Source organism: Camelus bactrianus, chromosome 21 (genome assembly GCF_048773025.1).
Source record: "Camelus bactrianus isolate YW-2024 breed Bactrian camel chromosome 21, ASM4877302v1, whole genome shotgun sequence".
Taxonomy (NCBI): domain Eukaryota; kingdom Metazoa; phylum Chordata; class Mammalia; order Artiodactyla; family Camelidae; genus Camelus; species Camelus bactrianus.
The window spans coordinates 11908114-11919469 of NC_133559.1; the positions used below are offsets into that span (position 1 = coordinate 11908114).

At 44.2% G+C, this 11356-nt stretch overlaps 1 protein-coding gene across 3 annotated transcripts; it reads right to left on the reverse strand.

Moving 5' to 3' along the window:
• Positions 1-60: 60 nt before the first annotated feature.
• Positions 61-5164, reverse strand: NR1I3 (nuclear receptor subfamily 1 group I member 3). Of its 3 annotated transcripts, none has more exons than XM_045517169.2 (9): positions 4650-5164; positions 4357-4496; positions 3765-3895; positions 2440-2609; positions 2066-2205; positions 1688-1833; positions 1480-1593; positions 1187-1292; positions 61-328 (listed from the first exon to the last, which is right to left on the reverse strand). In XM_045517169.2, the coding sequence occupies exons 2-9, from the start codon at positions 4461-4463 to the stop codon at positions 199-201; spliced, it is 1044 nt and encodes a 347-aa protein (XP_045373125.1). In that variant the 5' UTR covers positions 4464-4496; positions 4650-5164; the 3' UTR covers positions 61-198. The 3 variants fall into 3 exon arrangements, with proteins under 3 accessions (XP_045373125.1, XP_010954004.1, XP_010954002.1); XM_010955702.3 differs by having other exon boundaries at positions 1480-1596; positions 4789-5155; XM_010955700.3 differs by having other exon boundaries at positions 1480-1596; positions 4650-5154.
• Positions 5165-11356: the final 6192 nt, after the last annotated feature.

Consider the following 11356-nt stretch of genomic DNA (forward strand, 5'->3'; position numbering starts at 1 on the left):
CTGTGCTTCCAGAGAACAACTTTGTCCCCATGGCGACCCCTCACTCTCCCCATTACTGCATGAAGAGGCAGTTATTGCTTTAATCTTTCATTGCAACCAGGGGGCTCCCTTTCTACTGGCCCCAACCTATGGTTCCAGCGTTTTCCCCTTTCCAGTCCAATGTGTCCAGGTGGGCTGGGAAAGGAGGTGAACTGGGCCTTAGCTGCAGATCTCCTGGAGCAGTGGCATCATGGTGGACAGTCCCTGGATGTGCTGGATTTGGTACCCATATGCGTTGTTAATGCTCCGGAGCTCAGCCAACAGGCCCAGCAGCTTCGCATATAGAAACCTGGGAAGAAGTAGTGGGGTCACCAGGGAAAGAGAAGGGAAATAAAGCAGCTGAGAGTCTTGTCCTGAGGCCCTGATTCCCTGAACTGCCCCTCAGTGAAGCTAGGTCTGAACACTAGAAAATATGCTCTGGTGTGACAAATGTACCAAAAGTTCCAAAGGTCCCCAAGGGGGCCTCTGACACTGACTCCTTTCACTATGCCATTTTTCTTGAACCCAGAGCTCTGAGCCCCAAGTGTGAAGAAAACCCCAGACTTGGCCAGATTTTCAACTGTGTGGCATCTGAGGATCTGGCCTTCCAGAGCAGGTTCCAGAAGGTGGATGTGTTCTGTGGTATAAAGCATCCCTTTTCTGGCCAAATGGGCTCATTGAGGAATAAGCAAGAACAGAAGTGGAGCATACCTTAGAGCCTGGATAGATCATGGACTGTGTGATACAGGGACTGGCTTTGGCCATGAAAGTGAATGACCATAACTTCAAGGGGAATGAAAAATTAAAGGAATTGGACCAATGGAGAGGAGGGGAAGGGCCAAGGAAAGAGAGTGAACAAAACTGTTGAAAGGCTGCTCTAGTCTGGAGAAGTTGCTTGGTGAGGTGATGGATGTCATCAATCTCAGGAATGCTATTATACAGAGCCTGTGAGCTACTACCTTGCATCTCTACTGAATAAAAAAATATGGAAAAAGTGAGATGAAATAGCAGTAGGAGCAATTTGGATGCTGGAGCTCTGTGAGATGGGAGGGAAGGACTAGACCTTCAAGGGCCCTGGTTTCCCAAAAGAAAGGACAGCAAAAGCTTCCTGAGTTCTATGTCTCCCTAACCCGTTCCTGCTCTGGTATAGCCTCCAGTCCCACCATACCGGTCCCGGGGACTTGGCTGCTGGCCTTTGATGTATCTCTGCAGAGTCAGTGCCATCTCCTCTTGCAACTGATCAATCTCTTCCCTCTGGGTTACCCCAGGCCGGTCTGTAAGATAGGGAGTAGGGCAGGACAAGGTTGGGGGTTGTGGGTAGCCTGCACAGGGGGGACCCAAGGCTGAGATAGACCCATTCCAGTGGTTTGAAGACTAAGGCTTGGATGGGTGGATGCAGGGAGCTGGGAGTTTGGGCAGAGGTGGTGGAACAAAAGCTTTTGGGCTTTGGGGGATACTCACCAGGAGAGAAGAGGGCCATGGCAGCCATGAGCACATACTCGGGCTCCTGGAGCTGCAGTCGCCGCAATGTCCTATGGAAGCCAAAGAGCAACTCCAAAAACTCTTCCTGAAACCCTGCTGTGGGAGACACAAGGCTTAGGAGCCTTTGGTTCACCTTGCCACATACCATACCAAAGGGATGCCTTCTGCTGTTCTAGCACCATCTCACCATGCACTGCATCTTCTATTGTGTAGCGAAGAGGTCCACAGAGGAAATTTTGCGTTTGGAGACAGAAAGTGGTATTGAGTGCTATATGACAGATTTCTACAGCTGCTCCTTTGAGAAGAGAGATTTGGTCCTCCATGGGCAGGGACCTGTGGGGAGTAGGTAACCGGCACTTCAGACTCTAGCCTGAACTTCAGAGAGGGAGCGGAACACCCAGTTCTGATTGGATACTTAAAAACAAAGCTGGGAATTCAAGACCTGGCTTTTGGAAAGGCTGAAGGATGGGTTAGTTTGGTCAGTGACTTTATTTATTTTTGGTCAGGGGCAGATTATAGTTTACTGGAGTGTTTTCTTCCTGAAAGGTAAGGAGAGGTCACATACCGAAAGACAGGGAGATCCTTGGTGAACTTGATGATTTGCTGTACCATGAAAGTATTGATGTCTGCAAAGTGTGTGAGCAGCGCTAGTGCAGGGACAAGGGTGGGCAAGCGCTGGTGATGGATGAACAGATGAGCTGGAGGCTGCAGAGATCAGAACCTAAGTAAGAGGCACCCCCTCCACCACCCCTTAGGAATCTCCTTTAGGCCTCTCCAGCTTTATCTTGGATGGGTTCTAGGCTGAGGAATCTGCCCCACTGAGGTTCCGGAGAAGTCCCGTCCTCTGTATTGGTGCATGGCACACAGCCCCCTCCCTCAGGCCAGCCTCCTTGGGCACCCTTTTTGTCACACTCCAGCTTGAATCCTGTAAGTGCTCACCCTGAACTGCACAAACTGGTGAAACATGGGGCCCACGTGGCGGGTGTGGGCCCCCAGGAGTGTCTGGACTAGCTCTTTCTGCTCCTTACTCAGCTGCATCGACGCTTGCTGTGCCCGTCGTTGGGCCTGTCTTGCTCGCCGCAATGCCAGGGCTCCTGCTGACAGGATCACTGTGCCCAGGGAAGGGATGTGACAAAGCTATTGAGACCAGCAGAGAGCGACTTTCTCTGCCAGCCCCTGGTCCGTGACCCTCAGACACTGCACGATGAAGGACACAGGGACAGAGGAGAGTTCCTGAGGCCTCCTTGGGCTTGGGTAAAGTCCCAGAGGCTCCAGGTGGCAGGAGGTTCCTGTACACTCTCCTCGACCTGCGAGGCACTGCAGCAGAAAACAATGCACTGTGGGAGGGAAAGAGAGGATGGAGAGTAAAGTGGGAACAGTGGAAGGATATGTTTGGCTTCTGGGGGAGTGTTGAAGCGGGAGGACTCTTGGTACCTAAAACATCACCTATGTTTGCATGGCATTGTAATTTCAAAGGTTCTGAGGTTAAATCTCCATGGGTAAAGAGGGCAGGTGTTATCTATATTTTTCAGAAACACAAACAGGCTGACATTCCAGTGACAGGTCCAAGATTACTTATGTGATGTAGTTTGGATTCAAACCAAGATTTTTTTTTGACTTCTACAGTTTCCACTGCTCCATATGGAACAGTTGTGTGATGTCATAGAAAAAGCAAGTGTCTGACGAATACTGACCCTAAAACTTTTCAGCTGAGTAGACTTGGGCAAGTTGACTTCTGTTACGTTAAGTTGACTACAAGTTACATTATTTGTTGGGAGCATAGCCTAATTATCTGGCACAGAGGAAAAGCATTAAATAATTAATTTAACAATGATCAAGTACCTACGATGTGACAGGCAATGTGCTTGAAAAATAGAAGAGAAAGAGCAAGCCATAGAGGAAGAGTGTTCCGGGTAGAGGCAATGGCAAGTGTAAGTAGAAGTTACAACATTCCCGAGGATACCGCGCTTGGTGTGTTTGAGAATGGCATTGATGTCAGTGTGGTTGGGATGGACTGAGCAAGGGGAAGAGTAGGAAGTAAAACCTGAGAGGTGGTATTGGGGAGCTCAACCATGAGGTCATGGACCGTGTAAGAGAGATGAGGAGCCCTTGGAGGTTTTGAGCAGAAAAGTGACACTGTCTGACTTGTTTAAAAAGCTTACTCTGCCTGCTGTGTGGAGAATACGCTGCGGGAACAAGGGCAAAGCATAGTCAGTGGAGAGACATAGTCAGTGGATTCTAGGGACGGTAGGGGGCCAACTCACTGTCTTTCTTCATGCCAGCATCTAGGCACTTCTGCAACCTGCAGGCTGGGCAGTGGCGCCTCTGGGCCTTGCTGACCTTACAGCTTCCCGCAAAGGGACAGGTGAGAGCGGTGCTTTTGTTGACTGTTCGCCTGTGAGGACGGAGACGTGAAGGGTCAGGGATGGTAGCGAGCAGGTGGGTATGTGAGGGGCCCAAATGACATGGTCTAAAAGAATTTATGGTGACATGGGCTAATCTGAGCTGTGCCTAGAGACCCCTAGGGATGGAGAGGATACAATGCATCTCAAGCATTTCCACCGGGGCACAGAATCAGGAAAGCCTGGTTGATGCTGTACTAGCTTGCTGCTTTGCCTTGAATGAAGACACTTGACTAAGGAATTGTGGCCATAGGACAGATGTTCTGCCTTCCCTCTGTAATTTTGCCACCTGTTTATACAGTATTGAGGTTGGCAATTTGCAGCATAGCCAGCCACAGGGTAGTTAGGCTCCAGGATGCAGGAATGACGTAGCAGGACAAGCTCGGGCATGTACCAGGGCTTAAAGGCTGCCTGCAAGCAGTTTGAGAGTTTCAGTTTGGGAGGAGGTTCTCACCTGAAGAAACCCTTGCAGCCCTCACAAGTCAGGGCATGGAAGTGGTAGCCCGTGGCTCTGTCCCCGCACACCACACAGTTCCTTGGCTCATCTTCCCCGCTGGTCATGGCTTCAGGTGTTGGGGTGGCTGTCACAGGCCCCTGAATGTGGAGGGGTTAGCATTCAGCTCTGGACCCCCTTGACCCTCTTCTCCCCCTTCTGCAGAGCCTCTTCACAAACCTGCCCTGGGCCTGACCCTCTGTGTTATCTGCACTTTATTGCTTTCAGTTTCTGGCCCCCAAAAGGTATCCTACCTGCTCCTTTTAGGCAGCATGTCACCTGTAGGCCACAGAATCTGGTGTCGGATTCTTCTCAGACTACCACTCTGACCCCGCTTTCCCCTTGATCTCAGGAGCTACCGGAGTTAAGAGTTAGGGATTATGGCCTCAGTACCTGGAAAACAAGGAACACCTGGTATGTGTGGCTTCCAGTTGTTCTCAGCGACTACCAGGATAGGGCACAGACTCTGGACCCAGGGCAAAGGCTTGGGTGGGAGGTGTTCCCAGCATGCCCATGGTGCTGGTTGCTGCCACATGGGGAGGGACCCTGGTAGGTGGGAAGCTCATGACTCATTAGAAGCTGTGCCTTATCAGATCCATTTCCCTACTGCCGAGCTTCAGGCTAGATCTTCTGCCTCCCCTGTACATGGATCCTGGACAAGCTGTGGGGAGAGACAGAGAGAGACAGAGCAAGTGGTCTCACACACAGTATGTCAACAGTAAAAGAACAGGAAAAACAATTGCCAGGCTCTCAAAAGGAGAGTTCTTCAAAAGAGACTGGGGTCTAATCAAGAGCTGATGCAAAGAACTAGAAGAGGTCCTATTTCCCAACTAAGAAGGGCTGAGAATTAAATCAAAGTGGGCTCAAATAAACTAGAGGTAGTTGGGATTGATTTGAGGGCTCTTACATTAAAGCTGGCTTCATCGGAGTGTGACCTGTGCAGTCACACAGGCTCTGTACTCAAAGTGGTTTCAGGTTTGGTTTAATGCTCTGCTGTTGCTGCTGTCTTGAAATTCTTCATGATTTTTGAACAAGGGGCCCTGCATTTTCATTTTTTAGTGGGCCATGCAAATTATGTACCTGGTCCTGTCTGGAGCCAAGATGAAGGACTTCTAATTAATAAGTTTAAGAATCGGAAGTAGGAGTCTTCACTGGGGTTGTAAAGTGTTCCATAGACATTGAAGAATAATTTTGCAAATGTAGAAAGTGTATACACACACACTCTCTCTCTCTCCCAATGCCTATGAACAGAAAAAGTAATTTCAAAAGCTATTTGGATGTTTTAGAGATGGATAACATGTTAGATACATCTATGTTGGATAAATCTGATCCCACACACTGGAATAAGGTCCAAATCTCAGTCTTTCCATTTGAAAGGTCCTTCTCATTGCACATATCCCTGGATGTTTGCTATTTCTGCACTTATACAGTCTTCTCTCACTGGAAATAAGCATTTTTCTTTTTTCCCTTTTTATTTTCTGTCATGTATCTGTCTCTTTAGTTAAGGGTTAAATTATAGTTAATGTTGCTCTAAAGATGAGTTAAAAACCCAAGTGCAGGCTAGAGCCATAAAAACACACTTGCAGAGAGAGACAGAGACAGAGAGGAGACTGAGTTAGAGAGAGTCTTGTTTAGGTCCCCAGGATAAGTTGGTGGAACCCTTCATCTCAAGTAGGTACAACATCCAGCTATGGATAACTTATTGCATTTTGAAATAATCTGAGTTCCAGAGGGCACAGGTGCTTAGATCTGGTCTTGGGAGTTGGTAAGCCTATATATGTGTATGCATCTGTTGGTATCTTTGCATGAGTGGGACTGTGAGAATTCATACTAATGCAATCAACAAATACTGACTGAGAACCTACTATATATGAGACAATAGGGGGAAAAAGATGAATAAGATACTCTCCTGCTCTCATGGAGTTTAAACATGCTAGTTGGGGAGACATACCTTTACAAAGATGCAAATAAATATGTGGTCAGATCACTGATGATGCTTGCATAGGGCATTATGGGATCACAGGAGAGGGGCACCTAATCTTGCTTTGGCAAAGGGGTGTTTAGGAAGAGGCAGGAAAGGCTTCCTGGAGGAATGGCAACTGAGTTGATTTTTAAAGGATAATGGGGAGTTAGCCAGGTAAAAATAAAAGACAGTTCAGGTAGAGGGTGCAACCTGAGAAGTTCAAGAAGCCAGATACAAAAAACAGCTATGGTAGAACCACAAGTATGCCTTTCTTGCTGGAGCATATCATTTCAGGCTGGAAGTGGGAAGAGAGAAGTCTAAAGAGATAAGGGATGAGGCTGAGATGTAGGCAAGGCCAGTCCACAAGAGACCACATATGCCAGAGAAAGCAGTGTGATTCCATCAGGAAGCTTTTAAAGGGTAAGATGGGAGATGACATTGTCAGATCTAGTCCAGATATCTAACTACTGGCTGCTTGGAAGATGGATTTGAGGAAGCAGGACTGGAGGCAAAAAACCAGTTAGAAAGGTATTGCCATAAAATAGGTGAGGGATTAAGCCTGAGCTAGGATAGTGGTCGGATGTAGTGGAGGAGCGCGTTTTGAGAAATACATGGGAGATGAAATAACTGGAACTTGGTGACTACTACAATGTCTGGGCTGAGAAAGAGAAAGAGGAGTTAAAGACAACTCCAGGTTCCTAGCATGGGTGATTGAGTGTTTGGTGGTACCACCAACTGGGAGAGGGATTACAGGAGGAGTGCAGGGCCCTCTGTCCTTGGGCCCCTGCCCACTTCCACAGCTGCCAAATTACTCTAGCAATAAGTTATTAAGTACCCACTCTGTGGTGAGGCACTGTGGGGAGGGATAAAAGAGAGGGTTCCTATTATCAAGGAATTTACTATCTAATTGTGGAGACTGCATAAGTAAATTGAACTCCTAGATCTTACAAGGAAATATATGATCAAACTCTAAATTGTGTGGTAAAGATTATATATCATACTATCAATGTTAATTGTTTCATTAATTTGTTCCGAGTGCCCAATATGAGCAGTGTACTGTGTAAGAATCCTTATCTGTGTTAACACTAAAACGTAGGTGATATCACCACTTTACAGATGAGAAGACTGAGGCCAGAGAGTTTAAATAACTTGTACAAGGATTACTATACCTAGTAGTTTATTAAATTACTTTACTTGGATGTCACATAGGCGTCTCAATTCAATGTGTCTAAAATGGAGCTTTATGACATCTAAGGCACAAGCAACAAAATAAAAAACAAGCAAGTGGGACTACATCAATCTAAAAAGCTTCTGCACAGCAAAAGAAATGATCAACAAAATGAAAAGTCCACTTGCAGAATGGGAGAAAATATTTGCAAACCATACATTCGATAAGGGTTAATACCCAAAACAAATAAAGAACTCATACAACTCAATAACAAAACCCCCAAATAATCCAATTTTAAAATAGGCAAAGGACCTGAATAGACATTTTTCTAAAGTAGATATTCAAATGGCCAACAGGTACATGAAAAGGTGCTCAACATCACTGATTATTATGGAAATGCAAATCAAAACCACAATGTGGTTATCATACCTGTTAGAATGACTGTCATCAAAAAGACAAGAAGTATAAAAATTGTGAATCACTATGTTGTACACCTGAAATGTATATAATATTGCACATCAACTATACTTCAATAAAAAAGTATTTAAAAAAAAAAAGACAACAATGTTGGTGAGGATGTGGAGAAAAGGGAACCCTTGTGCACTGTTAGTGGGAATGTAAATTGGTACAATCACTGTGGAAAAGATTATAGAGGCTCCTCAAAAATTAAAAGTAGAACCACCAAATGATCCAGCAATTCCACTTCTGGGTATATATCTGAAGAAAACACAGTTGCAGCCTTATTTATAATAGCTAAGACTTGGAAACAACCTAAGTGGCTATCAATGGGTAAAGAAGATGTAAGATATATATGTTTATTATACATAATATATATTTAATATATAATCTATGTTTAACTCAGCATAAAAAAGAAGGAAATTCTACCATTTGTAACAACATGGATGAACCTTGAGGGCATTTTGCTGAGAAAATAATAGAAGGACAAATACTGTATTCTCTCACTTATATGTGAAATCTCAAAAAACTCTCAAACTCCTAGAAATAGAGACCAGAGGTGGAGGGGGTGTTGAGTGAAGCTGGTCAAAAGGCACAAACTCCTAGTTGTAACTTAAATAAATTCTGAGGTTGAATACAACATAACTATAGTTAAAAATACTCTATTGTATATTTGAAGGTTGCCAAGAGAATAGATCTTAAAAGTTCAAGCCCTCATCATTTTCCACTTATCACTTCAAGTGACCTACTAAATTATTCTCCCTATGACCAGCTTCATCTCTTTCCAACCCATCCTCCATGCTGTTGCTATTTCTAAAATGCAAATTTGATCATGTCTCTCTCCTGCTTAAAATTCTTCATTTGCTTCTCATCACCTTCAGGGTAAAATACAATCTCTTTAGCATGTCACACAAAGTACTTTGTGATCTGGCTCCTATTTATCACTCTGACCTCATCTGTCCCAACCCCACTTCCCTCCCCTGACCTGACACATCACACTTCTGCTCTAGATACGCTTACGCTTTTAGAGTTCCCTGAACAAGCCATGCTCACACACCTCTGAACATCTTGTTATTGTTATTCTGTCTGGTTGGAATTGCCACACACACCCCACTTCCAAACTGCCACACATCCCCCTCCCCGTGACTCCCGATCCTTTTGGCCTTTCATACCTGAGCATAGCAGATCATCTATGGGAGCCTGTGGGTTAGAGCTACATGTTTGCACACACATTTATTGCAGCACTTTTCACACTGAAGAGCAACCGTCTCTTTCTCTCTGACTCTGTCAATCAGCTGCGAGTTGTTGAAGTCAAGAGCTACATCTTTTATTTTTGGATCCTTAGGGTCTTGTATACTCCAGGCACATATAATAAATGTTTATGGAGTGAATAAATGGGCTTGGATATGAATTAAGATCTGATTCCAAACTCATGCTCATTCCATATGGCATCATATGTAATTATTTGTAAATGCGTTCATTCATTAAACAAGTACTTAATGGGTATCTATTTTGCCAGGTATTTTCTAGCAATGCAGGTTCCATGTCTTCTGGATACATTCTTGTCTCCCTTTTGTCTGCTGTCTTTCATAGCTGATTATCCTTTGCTGTCCTGAGTTTCTGACAGGATACTCATTTGTCTTCTAGTGTCTTCTGGTCTGTTTCCTGACTCCTTTCTGACTTTGGAACCATGCTACCTGCTGTTCTTACCTGCCATGTTTGCATCTGACATGTGATCAACCTCACTCAGGTGGCTACTGAGCCAAATTTCCAGTCTGGACCTGCTTTATCCTGTTTGGCCTCCCAGGTTTTAGAGCAAACACTTCCTTGAAAAGGAGGTGTTTAGGCTCCCTCCTTTCCTTTGTACTTTGTAATCTGGCTTTGATCTTCTTTTTCTAAATTCTTATTCTCATTCTAGTATGTGAATACCTTCAAAATCTGCAACTCCAGTTCCAAGCATAGGATTTTACTAGTCTTAGTATTTCCTCCTGATGTCTGTTCAGATTAAATCTCATTGTCTTCCTTTCTCTGGACTCCCAGTGCTCTTGACCAGACTTCCACCACAGCACCTATAACAACGCTGCACCTTCGCTTTCCCATGACCACCTCTCCCCTTCTAGACTGTAGGCTCTATGTCATGTGGGTCTTCTTTTCCCAATCCCTAGCATAAGTCCTGGTCACAATGTGTGTTTAACAGCCAATGAATAATTGAGTAACTCCAATTTTTCTGGTCCTGAATTCCAGGAGTCATTTTGAATCCTATCCTAAATCTTGTTAGTCACCAAGTCTCATTGATTCCTTATGTCTTATGTTTCTTGATGTTGTCCTTTTTCTTCTGTTACTGTCACAACACTCACCCAGACTCCTGCACTTTATTCAGCTATGACAGCCTCGTCTTTGTCTCCCTGCTCTTGGTTTCTCTCTTGTCAAATCAGTTCTATGTTTCCCCTGCAGGAATAATATAAAAATGCCATTTGCATGAAGGTCAGGTTTAAATTCCTTATTCTGATATTCAAGGCCCTCACATCTGCAACTTCTTTTTCTCCTTCTCCCTCTCTTTCTAACATTTGTCTAAATTTTACCCTTCCTTTATAAAGATCCAACCCAAATCCCATTTTACCCAGGAAGCTTTTGACTCTTTCAGTCCTAGACAATGTCTTTCTTCTTTGACTTATTACTATTTACTAGTATACAACTTACTGTCGTAGTACACTTGGGCATTTTAATCATCTATGGCAGAGATTGGTAATTTATGGCTTGTAAGTCAAATCTAGTCTGCTGCCTGTTTTTTGCACAGTCTGTGAACTGAGAATGGTTTTTACATTAAAAATTTAAAACCAGAAAAAGAATACTTTGTAGACATGAAAGTTATATGAAATTTACATGCAAGTGTCCACAAATAAAGTATTATTAGAATATAGCTACACATATTTGTTTACATATTGTCTATGACTGCTTTCAAGCTATAATGGGAGATTCAAGTAGTTTGACTATAAGGTTTGCAAAGCCTAAAATATTTATTCTCTGGCTGTTACAGAAAAACTTCGCTGACCTCTGATCTAGGATCTTAAATTCTCTGTATAATCTTTGCATGGCTGTTCAAGAACTTTGGAGAAGTCTGCCTCACTAAAGACAATCTTTTCAATGCTAATTAGCCATTCATTAGAAAGGTGTGCGAAGGAAGCCAGAGAGTAGGCTACAGAGAGTGAGTAGGAGCTAGCCTAGTTAGAAATTTAGTAACTTAGGCAACCAGAATCCCATTGGAAAGAGAGAGTCAGAAGTCAGGTAGATGGGGGAAGAGACATGATCGTTTTTTCATCTTCTCTGTCTCTGAACTGGCAGAGAAGAATGTAAAAGTACAGAGGGTCTAGCTA

Coding starts and splice junctions, on each gene's coding strand:
- NR1I3 (XM_010955702.3), bottom strand. CDS start 4,463: ATGACCAGCGGGGAAGATGAGCCAAGGAACTGTGTGGTGTGCGGGGAC. Junction 1,293..1,479: donor CATGGCCCTCTTCTCTCCTG/GTGAGTATCCCC, acceptor CCTATCTTACAG/ACCGGCCTGGGGTAACCCAG. Junction 329..1,186: donor CAGCCAAGTCCCCGGGACCG/GTATGGTGGGAC, acceptor ACTTCTTCCCAG/GTTTCTATATGCGAAGCTGC.